The sequence below is a fragment of the Brachyistius frenatus genome, unplaced genomic scaffold (assembly GCF_029030835.1).
Source record: "Brachyistius frenatus isolate BFR_SWC_R1_liver_20210118 unplaced genomic scaffold, ASM2903083v1 Contig_201, whole genome shotgun sequence".
In the NCBI taxonomy this organism is placed as follows: Eukaryota; Metazoa; Chordata; class Actinopteri; family Embiotocidae; genus Brachyistius; species Brachyistius frenatus.
In genome coordinates this window covers 357,526-376,562 of record NW_027210800.1, presented here as the reverse complement: position 1 = coordinate 376,562, position 19,037 = coordinate 357,526, and the positions used below count along the sequence as shown (strand labels likewise).

The 19,037-nt window shown below is 42.6% G+C and overlaps 3 protein-coding genes across 13 annotated transcripts in view; all 3 read right to left on the bottom strand.

The window, feature by feature from the left end:
• arhgef10 (Rho guanine nucleotide exchange factor (GEF) 10) overlaps nt 1-7,103 on the bottom strand; it is a 43,243-nt gene extending 36,140 nt beyond the window's left edge. For all 4 annotated transcript variants that reach the window (XM_069718874.1, XM_069718875.1, XM_069718876.1 and 1 more), the window contains exons 1-2: nt 6,950-7,103; nt 1,014-1,123 (exon numbers count right to left, since the gene is read on the bottom strand). In XM_069718874.1, coding sequence (XP_069574975.1) covers nt 1,014-1,050 — 37 coding nt within the window. In that variant the 5' untranslated portion in view covers nt 1,051-1,123; nt 6,950-7,103. The remainder of the gene's footprint in view (nt 1-1,013; nt 1,124-6,949) is intronic.
• A 2,133-nt stretch (nt 7,104-9,236) lies between these two features.
• cln8 (CLN8 transmembrane ER and ERGIC protein) lies at nt 9,237-11,717 on the bottom strand. 3 transcript variants are annotated; one of them, XM_069718891.1, is made up of 3 exons: nt 11,637-11,717; nt 10,384-11,063; nt 9,237-10,080 (listed from the first exon to the last, which is right to left on the bottom strand). In XM_069718891.1, exons 2-3 carry the CDS (start codon nt 10,921-10,923, stop codon nt 9,754-9,756), a joined length of 867 nt encoding a protein of 288 aa, XP_069574992.1. In that variant the 5' UTR covers nt 10,924-11,063; nt 11,637-11,717; the 3' UTR covers nt 9,237-9,753. The 3 variants fall into 3 exon arrangements, with proteins under 3 accessions (XP_069574992.1, XP_069574990.1, XP_069574989.1); XM_069718889.1 differs by having other exon boundaries at nt 10,384-11,060; XM_069718888.1 differs by having other exon boundaries at nt 10,384-11,042; nt 11,637-11,714.
• A 6,096-nt stretch (nt 11,718-17,813) lies between these two features.
• dlgap2a (discs, large (Drosophila) homolog-associated protein 2a) overlaps nt 17,814-19,037 on the bottom strand; it is a 133,295-nt gene continuing 132,071 nt past the window's right edge. For all 6 annotated transcript variants that reach the window (XM_069718893.1, XM_069718894.1, XM_069718896.1 and 3 more), the window contains 2 exons: nt 18,643-18,795; nt 17,814-18,481 (listed from right to left, as the gene is read on the bottom strand). In XM_069718893.1, coding sequence (XP_069574994.1) covers nt 18,275-18,481; nt 18,643-18,795 — 360 coding nt within the window. In that variant the 3' untranslated portion in view covers nt 17,814-18,274. The remainder of the gene's footprint in view (nt 18,482-18,642; nt 18,796-19,037) is intronic.

The window sequence follows — 19,037 nt, the reverse complement described above, 5'->3', positions numbered from 1 at the left end:
AAACACTCCAACATGCAAGTGTGACACGCAGTCGAGCGGAGGTACCCATTGTCAATTCATAATAACAATATGGATTCTGTTCTGAGGACCAATCTCCACTCTGCCACATAACGGCCAGCTCACATGAGTCACTGGGTTACGATCCACTCCTGCATCGCCGTGGCAACAAAGCAAGCGACTGGCCAGCTGGAGACGAAGCATTTCTCTGGCCTGTGTTGTCTCTTCCCGGAGGCTCTCTCTCTGTGTGTGTGTGTGTGTGTGTGTGTGTGTGTGTGTGTGTGTGTGTGTGTGTGTGTGTGTGTGTGTGTGTGTGTGTGTGTGCAGCAGTATTCAGCATAATACTGAGGCACATTGTCTGTCACAGTAGCGCAGCACATTTCACCCTCCTCACGCCCTCGTTCCTCGACCCACACACACTCCTCAGCGGAGGAAAGGAATCTGTATTGTTTACTCGTACGGCCGAAGCTTCAGCCGCCTTCTGGGAAATGATCAGAACATGAGATGACCTGCAGAAGCTGGCAGGTGATTCGACCGACACGACGCTGAAATCTCCCAAAACAAAAACCTAACACGCGTGAGAGAACAGTTACGTCACACAAAGTTGTCTGGATTTAAAGCGACGTTGCCTCATTTTGTTTAAGTGAAGTTTCTGTCTCACATTCTCCTATCGAGTCTGTTGGGACTTTAAAAGTCAATTGTGAACTGTATAAAGTTTCAACATCGGGTGAGCTGCATTTTAATATCGATATATGCGCCAACTATGAATTGATCAATTATTTGCTCTACAATAATCCAGAAACAACGTAATCAGCATTTCTTTAATTGACCTCTAACATTGACAGTCCAAATCCACTGATCAATTACGAGAACCATCAATTTGGTATTTTGTCTGCAACCTGTTAAAAGTCACGTACGGGGATCGAACCCGCGACCTCGGCGTTGTTAACGCCACGCGCTCGGTTCGAGGCAAACGTGCACATCAGATATGAATGACAGAGTTTTGTTGACTTTACTTTCAGGCGGCGGGGGAGGGAAGTCTTCCAGGTCCATGCTCGCTGCTCTTCTCCTGCACAAGCTCTTCAGACAGCAGCATCCAAGGGATCGACTACACCAACACACATTCCTAAAGGAAAAGGACAAATGTAAAAAAAAACAAAAGCAAACGCAGTATTTCCAGATTCATTTAGGGAGGAAGTGTTGGTGGTTTCTGGCTCAGCGTGTGAAAGCTGTTCACTCCACAAACACACTTGTTATTCTGTGTTCATCAATCATCAATGTGATCCCAGTCTGGTACCTTTTGTGTCAACATCAGAATCTGAACCAAAACTAATTCAAACAAACGGAGGAATGAATGAAAACAAAAAGAAGCTCCTCGGGACTGTTGACACGAGCGCGCGTTTAAGAGCGCACGACGCGGGCGTATGCTAATCGCGGGCGTGTGTGATGTCACGGCGATAAACAGGCTTGGTTACCATTGTAATGGACAGATGGACAGATGGACAGATTGCACCCTGCAGAGACACCGACTACTTTCTCACAATAAACTGAATGTGCAGCGCGTTCACACGTGTGGATCCGACATCCAACAGAGACAACTGGCCACAGCTAAAGCACCTCCACCGGGTCAGCGTGACATCTCGTCCTAACAGCAAGAACACATTTCAGCCCGGGGAAACATCGTCAGCATGCCGAGGCAGGACGGACCTTCGGACCTGCACGAGCACGAGAGACATCACATTCCTCCGCAACACAGGCGTTGTTTGTTGATGTTCAATTCACATCCAGAGGAGACAGCTTCTGTCAAATGGCTCTAAAAAAAAAAAAAAACGTTTTGCAGGCCTCCTCAGCTTGCTAATATCTACAAGGGCAGACGACAGAGTCATGACATCATGCTGAAGCATAAAGCAGCCATTGTTGTGGTATGCATGTCCTATATTCTATTCAAACAACAGTCTACTTCTGACTCGCAAATCTACACCACAGTTGTGCAGCAAACAAACCAGATAACTCATTCTGGGTGTCAAAGCTGGTTTTGTCTCCAAATAATGTGAAATATTCTGCATCTTTGTCCTCCGTGCTATTCACATGGCACAAGGCCAGAACGGAGGATGTGGACATGCAGTGTCTGCTGCCACCGACAGATAACACCAGGTAGAGTTTACGTAGCCTGAGGAGATATTGGCCTTCACAATACAAAGGAATCCAAGCAGACCGACAGGAGCAGCTCCAGCATGATATATTACAACTAACAATGAAGCCATCTGTATATATATATACACACACACACACACACACACACACACACACACACACACACACACACACACACACACACACACACACACACACACACACACACACACACACACACAGATACTGCACCGATACACGAGTATGCAACAGGTATCTAGATGAAACGCATGGTTGTAAATTGGCCGGCACATTTCTGATTTCTGGGTGAGAACCAGCAGCGTTCCCTGACAGGAGCTTCAAAGGGCCTTCAAATGCTTTGTTAGAGGTTTAGGACAGCAGGAAAAAGGAAGGAAGGAGCGAAGGATGGAACAAAGGAAGATGGAAAGACGAAGAACATTCAAGAGTGCTCTTTTTGACGCAGCGGCACAGAAGAGGAAAAGTACACCAGTAAAAACATCCCTTTTCTCGACTGACGCATTTTCTTACGTTCTTGCTGATTTGTAAGATGCATTAAATCAGCATGCTTCGAGATCAAGCTACAGATTCCTCTCATTCCTTTTCTCTCCTGTAATTACTAAGATTTTTGTCAACTTACTTGCTGTCGGAAGAAAACTAAACGCACCTTTCCACAAATTGCATATTGCAGCGCCGGTGGTGTGACTTCAATGTGGTGTGCACCAAACAAACACCCGCCTCACCCCACGAAGACTCACCAAAGCACTTCTTACATCTATACTACATGACTGTAAGGAGCAACAAAAGCAGGCAGCTTTTATGGAGCTTACAGGCCTTATTAGGGGGAAAAAATATTCCCCCATAATGAATTTAAAATCTCTCTGCTAATCTGCTCAGTGTGTAATTGAAAGGTACTTTATTACCAAGAGCAATGATTGCGAGCAGAGCGGAAGACACCAGGGAGGTAAAATCATCCTCACAGCTGATGACAGACTCGGCTCAGCGTGTCGTTACATGCTGGGAAGGATGAAGTCGGATCTCATCTGGCTCGCTGATGTAATGCAGACAATTTGCTCCCCTAATAACCTCCTTAACAAACAGGTATGTAGCACACATAAGTCCGAGAGTGAGGAATTCTGGGAACTGGGAATTATATTCAGGCATGAAAAAAAAAAAAAAATCACATCTTGCTGTTGACAGAAAGGATGGTACTTAAAATGTTTTCCAGATTTCTTATGATGGTTTACTTTTTATTTTATTTTTATGTTGACTTTTTAATTCTAAAATGGGCCGAAAGAATATCTTAATTCATTAATGGATGAATGACACATCCTCTAAATACTAAAAGAACCGAGGATGACGGGACAGATTTTCATTTGACAATTGGAAAGAAAAAAAAAAGCATCTTTTTTTTTTTAAACCATAGATCTTTTTGGTGATTTCCCTCGTTTCAAACCCAACAACAACCTTTTATAAATGTTCCTGATCTGCCAAAAAAAAAACCCAAAGCGTTTACATCAACCAGAGATCTGTCAAGAAATAATTGCGTGACGCCGGAGAACTATTCTACATCAAACTAGCGGGTTTGGTCGTTTTCTGGAGCACTCTTGCTGACGAGTGGAATTCCACACACGAGCTGAACGTCGTAAACAAAAGGCTGGAGGAGAGCGAGGAGAGCGAGGAGAGACTCCTCGTCGGCTCGGAGGGTCTTTCTTTGGCTTTGCGGCTCTCTGAGTGGATCTTTTGTTGGGCAGTACGTCCTTCTGCCCGGATTACAGTAATCAAGCCTCAGCTGAAAACAGAAGATCCCGGGCCAACAAAGAGTGGATGAACAGGCTCAACAAAGCACTGTAATGTATTTGTGGGGGGGTTCGGGGGAGGACAGGGCAACGGCCTGCAGCATACTAAAAAGGAAAAGAGGAACCCCTCTCGAGCCAATACACAATCACAAGTCAAGTAATAACAATGCTAACGTTGTTTAAGTGAAGACTGTTTCACTATTATATCCTTACTGTTATTTGTGCCGATTCTCGTTCATCAGTTAAAAAAAGGTCAGAAACGATCCAGAAATCGAATCTCCATCCTTGACACGAGCGTCACACTGTTTGCTGCTGAGCTAACAAACTTCTTTTCCTTGTTGTGCAAACAACATGATGACAAAGTGATGTGAATCCATTTGTTATATGCCTGATGCCTCAATCTCAGCTCAAAGGCATTGGGGCTCATACAAGTTCAGCCTTGCAGCTTGAAGAGTATACAGAATGTGGGCCAACCCGCCTCGACAACACACCTCACACCACCCTCCACCCTCCACCACCTGCCACCTCAAACAGGGCGGGGAAACTTACAAGCAGGCGCCGGATAGACAACTTTGACATGTCAGAGTTTTAGCTCCTGCAAGTTGAATCTTTAGATTAGATCGGCAAAAGAGAAATTGGAATCATATGCAGACAGAAAATATCATGAGAAATCACACTGAAGCAAGCAGTCGTCCTCGTAATTACATCTCATGCTGTTCCTGTAGCAACAAAAGTCTCCTCATGCATGTCTCAGTGTTTACCCGTTTTCCTGATCCCCCCAAAAAACTGAACAATAACCCAGAAGAGCTGCAGCCAAGTCTGGTTCTCCTCATCAGCTCCCGGTTACAATAAAATACACAACGGCTGCTGATAGCAGGGAACAGACTTCAATAATCAGGCCCACGAGGCTGCAGGATTTAGATCTGATTTCAGGAGGTGTGATCTATTGGACACGCGGTCCACGCCGAGCATCCGTCACCATTATGATGCTGAACACATTACAGATTCTCTTTTTAATTAAAAAAACGTTCTGACAAGGCCTTCAAAGCTTTGGAATCACCGGACGAAATGAAAGACTCGGGCTGCATAACATTTCAGACGTGGTGTCCATTGGAAAACAGAGGCAGCGCAGTCTTTGGCTGTCACTCCTTCCTGATCTCCACCCGCCCTGTGAGCCACACCAAAGCTTTCAGAGCCCAACATGTCACCAGAAGAACACTATTTAGTGTTCGGAGCAGTGAATCTACGCAGCTGCTCCAAACAGCTTTTGTCGACTGGCTGCATTTAAGCTCCGAGGGAATTTGAACATGAATAGAGCAACTCCATCACATTACAATAAATGACCACAGGAAACTGCAACACTCTTCATCATCGCAGTACTTCGCCCTGACGTCGACAGGGTGGAGACGGTGACTCCGAGCTTTACTCATCCTCCGTCAGCTAAGAACGTGGTCGACGGAGTCATCAATGGCTCACTTCAGAGAGCACGGCGCCAACACACAGGCCTCTCAATGAAGGGCTCGGGCCTCTCGTGAATGTGTGAACTATTGAGCCTCCAGGACATCAAGTAACTGGGATGTTCTTGGGTTAATTCCTGCTCTAAATGTACTGGTGTTCCCAGCTGCCTGATTCCTCACATCCACCTGCAGGAGGCCGTTTCTGTCACAGCTGCTGCTGAACTATGTTGCTAATCCACATCTTATCTCCGCGGATCGTTGGCCGGGTGGTGGGTGGACGGTGACTCCATTACTGCCTTTCTAAAAATGCACGGTATGCTCCCCTGCTCCAACCACTGTGTACTCTGGCACCCCGAGCTCAGTCACGGTAAACAGGCATTTCCATGGAGAGTAACCGCCTCGTCACAACTACTTTAGAAATGAGCAAACCCTGGTATTTCTCCGGCGGAACAACATCTGTGTTCACAGACGAGAACGATGTCAGAAGAGGAAACTGAAGTTTGGCAAAACATCCCGTTCACATGTTGATAGGATGTTAAAACACGAACACACCTCAATCACATGGACATCAACAAAACATGCAGCAAACAGCAGCGTCACACATAAAGCTGCTGGAATAATGAGTGTGTGTGTGTGTGTGTGTGTGGGGGGGGGGTGTCCAGCATTAACATGTGCTGCCAGGCCACCCTGGTTATTTGCTAAACAAATTAGCAGTGGAGACCTTTGTGTACATGCGTGTGAGTGTGACCCCCTGAATGTTCACGGCTGAGTGAAGCTGACATTCAGGAAACTGGACAACAAGGAGATGAAAGTCTCTTTGTACCGAAACCTTCTCAGCAAAGCTCCAGTTTCCTTCAGGGCTTTTTGCCCTACTGATGGAAACCGTTTCATTGAAGGATGGTTTTTAATACCTGTTCAGAGCGATCTTCCAGCTGACTGAAGCTGTGCACTGCTTTCACTGAGGAATGCTACGCATGACTACTTGAATTTGGAGTTGCCTGCTGCTGCTGCTCGGGGAGACTTCCACTCAGGGCTTCACGCAGCTGTCAGGTCTGCAGGAATTCAAACATTTTCTATGTACGTGTTTGTTTCATCAAGTTTAATCAGTTCTGAAACAGAAAATAAAGCGATGTTTGAAAATGATGAGGCGCTCAACACAAATCAAAGTGTTTCACGACAAACAGAAGCAGACGAGTTCCGGTGAAATATGTCTGCACATCTTTCCAGTCAGTATGTTAAACTGAACGACGCAGGGCAGGTTCATCAGACCTTCTCATAGCGCCTCGATCCACATTAAGACGCTTCCATGAAGGTGAACGTGCAGCAGGTATCTGACACGGTGGGTGAATGTGGTCCAAGGCGCCACGTTAGAGCCATCTGTCTCCAGCACATCAACACTAAGTCCCTTTTAGACACACATCAAACATCAAACATGTATTTATATCAAGTATTCCGTCTCACCTCAACGAACAGTTTGCACAATAGATACGTTAAAAGATATTTCAAAACTTTGTTAAAAACTTTAGAAAAATGTCCTCAACTCACCATTTTATGACTTTTTCCCAGATTATTTACTTTATGTCTTCGCAATAAAACCGTGTAAGTGTTAAACCTGAGACATTTCAGACTCCGACTGCTTAAAACACATCAACAAATATCCACTTTTCGCCCTTCTTTAACTCCACTCTTCAATGCAAGCTGACTCCATACATGTAAAACCCTTCACCTCTCCTCGGGTGTTGATTGGCCAACGGCTGGACTGGGGCGAGCTGTGATTGGTTGTATCGAACGTCGATTAAGATTCCTGCCTCTTCTCCAGTAGGACAGACGAGCTCCGACGGCCCACGTGACGTGTGAGGCGGCTCTCTCTGGAACAGCTGTCCCGAGCTGATGTTGGACAGAAGTTACATCAAGTCTTTTAGCCCTTAAAACTTCAATATAGAAAACTCCGGATAACTTTGATTTGGGGAAATGTGTAAATTGTCTTACAACACGTTTAAATGGTGTTAATGAACACGTTAAACAACAAACTTTGGCTTCCATTTGTTTGTTTTTGAGAAGAAAAAAGAGGGCACACTACAACAAACAGACGTGTATCATTTATTTAACTCTTTTAGATTAAGGATAAATTACAGGGTTAAATGTAAGGACTTACCAAAGTCATCATAATATATATATATATATATATATATTATATATAATAGTCGTCCAAATGAAACTGCCTTTGGGAACTATATGTATTTGTAAAATCAGCCCATCAAAAGAGCTGTTTGGGGGAAAGAAAAATCAACCTTAAAGAGAAAAATGTGTATGATCATGGACACAAACTCGGAAAACACTGAGATATTTACCCCTCTTCTGCCACCTATAGGCAGATGCTATATTGCAATGCCACGATTTCTAAATATGAACAAAACCGATGGACACAACAGTGAGAAAACATTTTATTTTGTTCACAAATTAATACATTTCCCAAAATACTTAATCGTTTGGTTCATGACATTAAATCCCATCAAAAAGTATGAATCCACTATAAGATATTTGATAGTAAATATTATGGTGATATCAAATGTTCTCTTAGATGACAAACATATAATTATATCTATATGTTTAATACTGTTAATACTAGATTTCCTTATTTAGATCATCAAATTAAAAAACAATCTACTTGATTAGACAAAGAGTCGCTTCAACAAAGATATGCTGATAACTAAAAATCTTCAAGATGCAAAATTAGTTCATAGATTAATACACATGGTAAAAATAAAATCAAGAAGTTTTTTTTTGTTTTTTTTTAGCCATTATTACAAATTCATGAGAGAGAGGTACAATTCTGTTAAAGGAAACACAGACAGAAATAGACCTTCAACAATTAGCAGATAAATTGATTAGATGATCATCTATTGTCTAATTTGATCATTGATTTGCTGTTTTTAGTCACTTTTTAATGGAAAAAAAAATGTTAAAAGTCTCAGTTTTCAGTTTCTTAAATGTGATTATTTCCAGAACACCATTCAGGCTCTTTAACGACCAACCTGCTGATCAATCAACTGAGAAAATGACCCAGATTAACCAATATTTGTGGATAATAAAATAATTGAATGGTGCAGTTCTAGATGTTATTTTTAGTTTTTACAGTAGAAATATAAAATAGTTCTTTGACCAGATATATGATAATACACAAACCCAACACAGCAGCCCGAGTTTTTCAGTACAATGAGGCGGTTGTGTCTGAAAACAATAAACAAAACCCTTTGTGAATTCTGGGTGCAACAAACACACCAATAAAACATCTACTTCGGTAAAACTCAACTGATCATAAAATGCATCACGGTTAAAACGTAACTGTTGTTCTGCATCGCTTCAGTTTGATCACGTTTCATCTCCTTGTGGGACGATAACGCCTTCGTGAAGAGGACCGTCCCCGAGGAAATGTTTCCTCTCCGGTGAAAGAGGATTCACAGTCCAGAAACATCCCAGAGACTCACGAACTGATCTAACGGTCCACTCGGAGTCCAACAGATCCAATGACGAACCTGCCGGAGCTCATTCTGTCAACTTGATCTTATTTTTACTTTTCACTCGTCTCAATCAGTTCTGAACAACGACGTCTTTCAGAAACGCCCGAGTGGAGCTGAGTGACAAAGAGCTGCAGTCTTCATGCCAGTTTAATCCTTTAATGACCACTCAGAAAGGAAACAATCTCTCCTGTCTGCCTCATTTCTGATCTGAGCTTATGTGGGAATTGTTGAATTGTTGGTTTCTCTGTATAATATTGTAACGTCTTGCTGTGAGGACTTTAATGTGTTAAGTACCATGAAATAACCTGTGTTGTGATTTAGCGCTATATAAATAAAGTTGAATTGAATTGATCCCACAGAAACTTCTTTTACAGCACAAATGAACCTGTATCCATGGCAACGGACCAGAAACAGGGCGGACAAAGAGACACGCTCCTTAAGATGTTGCATTTTGTTGTTTGAACGTCTGTCATATATATTTTTTTCCACTTGTGAGGAAATGAAACACCATCTGACTTGTGAAGTGATTCTTGCACAAGTGTTGAAGAAGAAAATCAATATAAATACTGCCAGAAAGTCAAGACTTACGGAATACTGTGCTGCAAATTATATTGTAATAGTACAAGATGAGCATTATGAACTTTTTTGATAGAAGTAAAATCCTCTTAAAGCTCAAGAGACTTATGGTGTAAAAAAAGTGTCAGTGGAAGAAAACAAAAGTGTAAAAACCCATCTTACCTTCATGAAGCTAAAAGTCACTCCAACACATAAAAACAAAAACAAAAAAAAGGGAATAATTGAAACGAGAAACAACTTCTTTGATTCTCCTTAGCTTGCGTGGGGTTTTCCGGGAACTTCCGACGGACCCCTCGAGGGACCGTTCGGCGGTGCCGCCTCGTCACTGAAGTTCCAGTCCACCGGAGTCAGCAGCTGCATGGTCTTCTTGTGCGTCCAGACGGGGTTGATGAGCAGCGTGAGCAGCGCCAGGCCGGTGAAGAAGAGCAGGCGTTGGGGCAGCGCTACGTGGGCGCTGAGCTCCCCCCAGTGGCTCACGGTCACCCACCACATGTAGTAGGTGAGCACCATGCGACAGTGGAACATGTGGATCATCACCCACTGGTTGGCTCTCCAGAAGAAAGTGCGAGACCAGCCAGCCTGTCGAGAAAGGAGAAAGATGGAGTCACGTTCATGTCACGAATCTGTAGGAGGAACAGAGAGTTTGTGTGTCTCAGTTCTTTTCTTTATTTAGAACTTCCTCTTTCGAAGAACACTCAGTTTGATCTGTTGACAAAAGATTAACCTGAGAGGAAGTGAAACTTGACAACACTTCCGGTGATCGAGACGACAACAACATGTGGAGCTACTAAGATGACCGGAACCAAAGGAAAGGTTCGGCCCATCTGGAGCACATGTACGGAGCGATGTGATGACTGATCTCAGACACTGAGAGGTTCCTACCTTCAGTAGCATCCAGGATATACAGGTGAAGGGCGTGCTCATCTCCAGCATGAGCGTGACCATGGGCAGGAAGTGGCCCGCAGAGTCCCACACCACCGCCCCCGCATACCCCGACAGGGCGAAGAAATGGTGCGTCGCCAGCGGGAGGTCGAACGACCCGAACGCCACACTGGAGGAGTGGAGGGCGACGTTCTCGAGCACAAAAAACCCCGTGGCGGTGAGGACGTTGAACCACGACCAGTCTTCTTGGCCCCTCACTCGGTCCCTGCTCAATGCGGAGTCCTCGGTCAGGGCTCGGAGGCCGGCTGCGGTGCTCTGGATGCCGAACGCTCCTCGCGTGGCCGCCAGGTTCCAGAACACCTTCTCCTTACCTGGCAGGGACCTGTAGGTAGCGCACAGAGCCGCAGACAGGAGGTGGGATAGGACGAAGATCGCCGCGTAGAAGGCAAATCCCAGGCCGATAATCTGGAGGCGATAGTCCCACGAGAAGTAGTCGGCACTGGGCTGCAGTGGAGGACTGCTCTGCTGCTCGGAGGTCATGGTGCTGGGGTGGGGTGGGGTGGGGGTGGGGCTCACCTGAGGGGGGGGGCTCACCTGAGGGGGCTCACCTGAGGGGGGCTGCGCGCTGCAGCTGGTACTTGCATACTGTTACGGGTCGCCTGCAAAACAAGTTAAATCTGCTGAAGAAAAGACAGACAGTAAGGTGACAGGAACCCCGAAACAACAGGTCTAATTCTGTCCATGTTGAACTTGAATCAGTAAAAGTTATTTAACAGGAACCAGCGAGTCATATAAAAACTGGTGGCTGTAACTGAGCCCAACATGAACTGTAGTTACAGTTTCACCGTCCAAGCAAAACTCTTATCATCAAAACATCCTCTTACAGGATTAATAAAGTACCTATCTACCCATCTACCTATCTATCTATTATATATCTATTATATATCTATCTATTATATATCTATTATCTATCTCCCTACCTATCTATCTATTATCTACCTATCTATCTATTATATATGTATTATATATATGTATATATATATATCTCCCTACCTATCTATCTATTATATATGTATTATATATATGTATATATATATATATATATATATATATCTACCTATCTATCTATTATATATGTATTATCTATGTATTATCTATCTCCCTCCCTATCTATCTCGACTACGATGACAGTTTTAACCTCCACAACACAAACAGCAGCTCATAAAACGTCCAGTCTGAAACACTTGACTCACCTCAAACTCGATAACTTGACATCTTCTGAATAAAAACCTCCGGTCTCAAATGTTCACCACCGTTTTCTGTTTTCACAGCTCACGTCACACGACTTCAATTTTGGTCATGTGACATCCAAACAGGAAGTCACGCCTTCTTCGAGCTTCCGGACATCCCATTGGTCAACGCGCTCGGAGACACAATCCTATTGGTTTTCTTTCTGTGTAAAAATGTCCTCGTTTAGCTGCAACGGACTCCGTCTGAAAACAATGAATAATGCTGCAGAACAAACACACAATACACAAAACTCTGCAAACCCATGAAAACTCAGATCTAAAAATACATTTGCATACAAATTAATGTGTTTTTAATTTGAGCTGCGGGTCAGACTCAGATGTTTTTCAAGCAGCCTACCTGAATGTTTGCGTGAACAGTTTCTTTCTGTAAAAGGATTTCCTGAGTCACCTCCCAAAACATCATGAAGTAACCTGGCTTGTGTATTGTGAAGGTTTTCTGTGAGAAATCCAACTAATTTATCAGTTGAACAACCCATGCATTTCTGTCTGCGTCCAGCAGGGGGCGACCGTGCACTGTATATTTCAGATTGTAAGTGACAACAAGACGTTTAAATTGACTTGTGAACTTTTTTTATTTGTCTTCAACCTAACTTCAAGATTTTTAATCATTTGTTATTTGATAATCTGACTTTTGAAAGCGTCCTAATGTATTGTAGCAGTTAATATATTTTGCAAACACCATCACAACCTGCAGAAGTGGAAGTGTTGGTAATGCTGCCAACAGAACCAGCTTCTAAAGTGCATGAAACCAGCTGTTGTTTTGTCGTTGCTGTGATGCATATGCTCACATCCAACTTCATGCAACACGTCTTCACCTGCAGCGATGGTGCTATTCAGCTCATGTTTTCTGCTCTGCGTCTGTTCTTAGACTTCCTCTTGGACAAACATAATGTTAAGATGCGGATCATACTGTTGTGCTGTCATCCTAAAAGCTGGATATTATATGATAAGTGATTTATAAAGTCATTATTTCCGTCTGTTTAAAGGAATAGTATTCAAGGATTAGATGACATGCGCTGATTCCTTTTGGTTTCTATATCTGAAATATTCTATCATCCTCATATGATATGAATGAGAAGTCATTGGTGACCTTCCAGACACACTTTACCAAGAACAGTGAAAAGTAAATGCAGCGATTTCTCTGACGGAGGACTCAGAGTGACACTTCATCTTTATCTCACTTCTATTTTGGACTGCATACAGATATAAAATGCAGGAAATGTCAAGAACATTTTAATAAATTCATTGAGCTTCCTTTCAACCACCGGAAATACTGCTGCTGTCACGACAAGCACCGAATAGCTGTTGTTTTTTGGTAGATATAATATAGTTTAATGTCTGACAGTATGACATTCCTACTATGAATATGCTTACTATTATTAGCACAGTAGCAGAGAGTATGTTATTAACTTTACATTCAGACTTTTCAAAGTAAACAGCCAGACAGACAAACTTGTCCAAACTTTTTCTCCAAAAATTTAATTGCAGAATTATTTACATCAGATGACTTAAGCAATGATCAAACTACTCAAAGAGGCAAAATCTTTCAATAGCTCTGAAAGAATGAAGGGAAATGCGTATGTTGTTGCAAACTACTCAAATAACACAAAAATAACTCAGTGATACAGAAACTCCCACTGAAATAACGCACATTGAGAATGTGATCAACTTTAAAAAAAATTTAAAAAAACAAAACATAACACATGTACATGTGTGTGACAGGGTCATAATTCTGAACAAAAAAAATAATAAATAAGCCTACATTCAGAATCTGTGTTTCGCATGCCATCATATCAGCTTATAAAACAACCATAACAAAGTAAAAATGACAACAAAACATGGGCAAGAGCTGAAAATAGTTGTTTCAATGAGGCATATATTATATATTTATATATCTATATATATATTTCTTTACAAATAATGAATATTTGGCATTATATTCATCCTCACTATAGATATGATATACAAGAGATGAAAATAGTTTTAGCTAAACAACTACTTTTTTTCATTTGAACTAGTAATTATAGAGTTGTTTCACATTCCAAGTTCAAGGAAGTGTTGTACCAGTCGATATCTCAGTGAGTCTGATGCTCTTTCCACGGCATGATGACGAAAAAAGTCCCTTGAAATATTTCACATCGTGGGTTCTAGAGTTAAAAGCGATTAGACAGTCGTACCAGAAGTGAGGCCACAGAATGTTTAGATACAAGCTGAAATGACTGGAAATGGGAAAAGATTAGCCATGAAAGAAATGGTTTGATTACATAAAATAGATGGAAGATATGTGGCTGTGCAGTCATAATTTTACAGTATGCTGGATAAGTCAAAAACATGGCACTTATAGTTAATTGCTGCCCTCATGACAATAAATATGAAACAATTTTCCATCCCTGGGGTTTTCACAAGGTCTTGGTGAGTCACCTAAAAAAACAAAAATCACTAAGGATGCATTCTCCAGTGAAGAGTCCTCCAACGCTCACAGCATCACATGCACACCACACCAACCAAAGCAATCCAGGAAAGAATAGAAACTAAAACAAGCTGTGAGGAAATACAGGATCAGTTTGTAAGAGGAAAACTTGGGCGCTTTTAAAGAAATTGTGTTCATAACCTTTTGGACAAAAACGAGTGAAAAAGTGGGGGAAAAAATGTCCTAAATGGGAAACGATTTTCACTGAGAGACAAACTGGACCGAGCTTTTACAGCAGTGAGGATCCGCTCAGTGGCTGAGAGACTCTCAGGAGTACCAAGGTATTTTTTTTGTTCCCCAGGAGGGTAATGGTGATGTCTGCAAACGCGATTCTTACTCCAACCGTAGCCGTAAATCTACTCACACTTGTGTCTCTTTTGCAGGAATCATTCTGAAGATTTTCCACCATCTCAGATGACTTCTGGCACCCATCTCACTTTGTTAATGGAAATGATGTGTTCCTGCTGTGACTAGAAAAAAACACATTCTCATTGCAGTAATGCGAATGCTTCTCGGAGCGAGAGGTATGCTTTAAACTGATCCCAGGTGGTGGATGCACCACATTTTCTCACAGCCCTGCTCAGTGTGCAAAAGAGAGAAAGTCCTCTGACGTTTCAGCGACAGCTTTCAGAGAAATTAGCTCGGCGGAGACTGACAGAGGCAAATGCACGTAGTGCTGATGCTTGTGCTCTACAGTGTAGGCCACTATTCAGCAATACATTTATCAACACAAGCTTTGAAGGGGTCTTGGAGGCTGTTTGTTTGATCTCACCAAGGACCCAAAATCTTACATAAGCTACTTTGCTTAGTCAAAGGCAGGCTGAAAATGACCCAGTAGAGTGTCCAGCGATCCTCTCAGAACTGCCTTCCAGCTACACAACAGCACACAACACCAGCAGTTCGGGGCTCTCGTCTCCTCCAAGCCAACATATGTCAGGCTGAGTCCGTCTCTGCCACTGAGGCAGCAGCAGGGGAACGTCTCAGCTCTGCCAACGGCCTGGCATCACACACCCTGACGCTTTTCACAAACTCCTGTCATACTGTTAAAGGTCGCTGCATCTGCAATAAAAAGCCAGCAAAATGATCGATGTGTGTGTGTTTTTAATTTTTTTTAATTTGTAGCCGTGGGCTTTTAAAAGATCAGACTGAAATTGAGGAATGGCTTTGTGAGTTTGAGACACGTCACAGCAGACTTTGGTTACCTGGTGATTTGTCAGACTAATAATACATTTGAGCTCTTTGAAATTAATTGTCTGAGGTCTGCTACAATAATTTTGGCAACTAAACAACGTGTCACGCAAAGTAGGCTGAAAACAAATCAGAGCAAAACACGTCTGTACTTGGAGTCGTGATGGATTCAGTCTGTGCTTTACGTCTTCGTGCATGTGAATACAACTGAGACGCAAATGGTTCAAAAAAACTGAACTGTACTCAATAAAGAAACCGAAAAGTAAATCATATTTTATGGCACGGTGTCTTAAATAAGCTCCAACACAGAGCTGGTGTGTGTGAGGGAGAGATGCAGGTCAGGCCACAGTTGGATGGTAATAATGAAATCAAGCCCACTCAGATGCAGACCGACCCCAGATTTACCCTCTTTTCTGACGACGTCAGCACTGCGCTACAAAAACAAATATATCAAATAAGGACACACACAAGATATTCAAATCCAGAGAAGTGTACTTTGTTTTCACTGCTACTATATAGAGTTGATCTCCCTGGTCCTGCCCTTCATGAAGCCAGGCACTCTGGCACAATTACTCACTCAAACATTTAAAAGTCAGAAAAATAGATTTGTCAGTGATGTGCTGATGATGGACGATGAATTGTGTGGAGTTGATTATTTGTCCTGAACTGTACTGATTTAAGAAAAAGCAGCACCATTTAGTTGGTTGATAATCCAAAGGTTTTACGAATAGACTGCAGTCTTTAAGTCAATGATTTGAATGTAATGTTGGAAACTAACATCCAAGTTACCGGCACCAAAGTTTCATAATAAAGAGCAGGAGACTTTTAGCTGTTGCTCTCAGTGAATTAACCTCGACTGTTCAGTTATCCCACACGGACACACATTATATTTCCACCAGAGGCTCTTATCTAAGTTTTCAAATTCTAGACCAGGATTGTGTTGCACCAGATCTTCCTGATTTAAATTCTGATTTTGTAATTCAGCAAAAATAAAACATGTGCTTTAGAGTTTTTAGTATTTATGCAGTTTAGAAAGAGTTGGAAATGTCTGATTATGGTAACCTAACTTGCAGTCACTGAACCTGCATGTTGTTGGTTATTTTTAATCAGAAGTTATAACTAAGATAAGTTTTGAAGTTTACATGGAGTTACTGAACACTAAGTGTATCTCAGCACTGTGAAATACAGTATTTAGTATAACTATGTCAGGTTCTCACAAACATAACACACAAGGGTGTGCACAGCCACAGGCAGCTAACATCCTCTTCCTCGTCCTTGCAGCAGGAATACTTGCAACGTTTTTTGCTTATTTGAGACTTGCTGCTTGCAGCTCTCTGCCCTAATTTCGTTTCATTATTTCCCATCATTTCCTCGAGGGAGTTAGTTATCATATTGCTTAGGGAGACTTTCAACGACACAGAACTTTTCAAGAAATATGAAAATTACAAAGCATTTCTCAGATTAAAGAAACTAGTATGCAGATATTTTGTTTACATTTTCCATCACTCCTCATTAACTGTGGCTGAGGGCGCAACTTGAAAGAGCCTGAGAGAAGTATTTTAGATGAAAACACAGCAGCGTGGTTTTGTGTGTGTGTGTGTGTGTGTGTGTGTGTGTGTGTGTGTGTGTGTGTGTGTGTGTGTGTGTGTGTGTGTGTGTGTGTGTGTGTGTGTGTGTGTGTGTGTGTGTGTGTGTGTGTGTGTGTGTGTGTGTGTGTGATGAAGTCACTGCATGTATACAACAAATCCAAATCTGTCAAAAGCTACAGAGGGCAGCTGATAAGAAGGAAAAAAACAAAACATGGTGAATATTCTTCCCACTCACAATTCAAAAATACAACAGTACTATTGTGAACTTGGGGATGTACATTTCCCTTGGAAATAGAGAGAATTGTAATAAGTGCATAAGTGCATTTGTCTACACGTTTTGATCTAAGGAATTACACAAACCTTCAGAGTTTTTTTTCTACTGCATTGACGTGATGGAAATGTTGGCACAAGACTTGCATGTTTTCAGCTTCAAGTAAATGTCAATATCTAAAAGTTGGCAACAGGAACATGAGATATATGAAGAAAGTTGTTGGACATGTGCATGTTGATGAGCTGACGGATGTCATTCTTCCACCAATCCAGGCTGTGAAGAATGTTTGACTACAACCAGATTGGGTAGAAAGCTGCATTTTCAACACTGACCAGTCCAGAGCTTATCAAGGGCTGCCTGAATAACCTTGAATGGGTGACCAGTGCCACATGCACATAGTTGAGGTATTTCAAGCATCGGCACTTTTCAGAGTTTTGAACTTACAACAATTTAGTGTTATTTAACTTGTAATTAACATTTACCCCAAAATGAACACAGAAACAAACATATTCATTAATGCAATCTTAAGTTATTGAAAAATACTGAAGGGTTACTAACTTTAACCATTTTTTAACAACTTGAAATAAATATAGTTTCTCTCATTTACTCTTTTTTTTTTTTTAGCTCAAAGGCCTGGTTGCTGGTGGGTTTTCAAAGCTGCACTTTTTAAATGGCACTTTGCAAATGCTGAAAAACTACAGACGTACCCATCCAGGACATTGGATGAGAGAGCTTGTAGGCCAGGGTACCACGAAGGTACCACGAAGGTACCACGAAGGTACCACGAAGGTACCACGAAGGTACCACGATCCCCAGCGAACCAAGGAAAATCCCAACCAACCCATGTCAGACACACTTTTGCTAACACTTAATCTGGCAATGGGAGAAGAGCCTAGGCACATCCTGCAGTCCAATGGTGTTGGCGATGCGCACTGAGGATGGCTATCGAGATCAGACAACAGATGGATAAAGGAAGAGTAGAGAGTAGCAGTCTAGAAAAAAGGCTAGTTTTAAAGTTTGAACGCTGGAGCAGGGAGACGTGTCGGCCCCTGACCCGATCTTCTCAAAGTCTCGTCTGAGCCTCTGGAATATAGATCTCGATGCTGTCCGCTCGCTCTGAGACTGAGTTCTGCCGGAAGGAGGCTGCTCGCTTGGCTGCCATGAGCCGTCGACGGGCCTCCAGACGGTGCCGGTCCGGGAGGTCCAGGGATTTCTCCCTCGTCACTGCACTCCTCTGTCGAACTGTCTTCTTTGGTACGGGAGCTGGTGGCTTCAGGAAGAAGAGAGATTCATTAAGAGAGAGAGTACAGTCCTTCAGGGAAGCTTTTTGGTTTTTTTGCCCGTTTCAAGCACTTAAACAGTTTCGGTATTTCAGGTTTTCTGATAGAAAACATCTCGAGGCTCTCTGAGAGTACTCAGAGGTCTCCTCACCTTTTTCTCTGGGCTATCAACGGGCCGCCAGTTGTTGTTCTTGATGTGCTGCAGCTGGTCAAACTTTATGGTGACGTCGTCGATGGAGAGCTGCAGCAGGTCCCAGAACCCAGCCAGGTCCTGAGAGGTGGGTCGTGGCATGGCACTGGGGTCCTACGGGACGGACAGCCGAAAGCAATCACAACAAAGAACATATCGACTTGATCACTATAGTGAGTTTAACTAGTGATCCAGACAGTTGGATAATAAAGACAAACACGTGTGATACGCACACGGAAACATACAATATGCGTGTGCTCTGTATGAGCATGCAGACAACACTGGTTATTGCAGTTCAGCCTCGATCCACTAGATGTCCTTATCAGACTCATTAAACCAGGCATCAACACCAGTTC

Coding starts and splice junctions, on each gene's coding strand:
- cln8 (XM_069718891.1), bottom strand. CDS start 10,923: ATGACCTCCGAGCAGCAGAGCAGTCCTCCACTGCAGCCCAGTGCCGAC. Junction 10,081..10,383: donor TATCCTGGATGCTACTGAAG/GTAGGAACCTCT, acceptor CTTTCTCGACAG/GCTGGCTGGTCTCGCACTTT.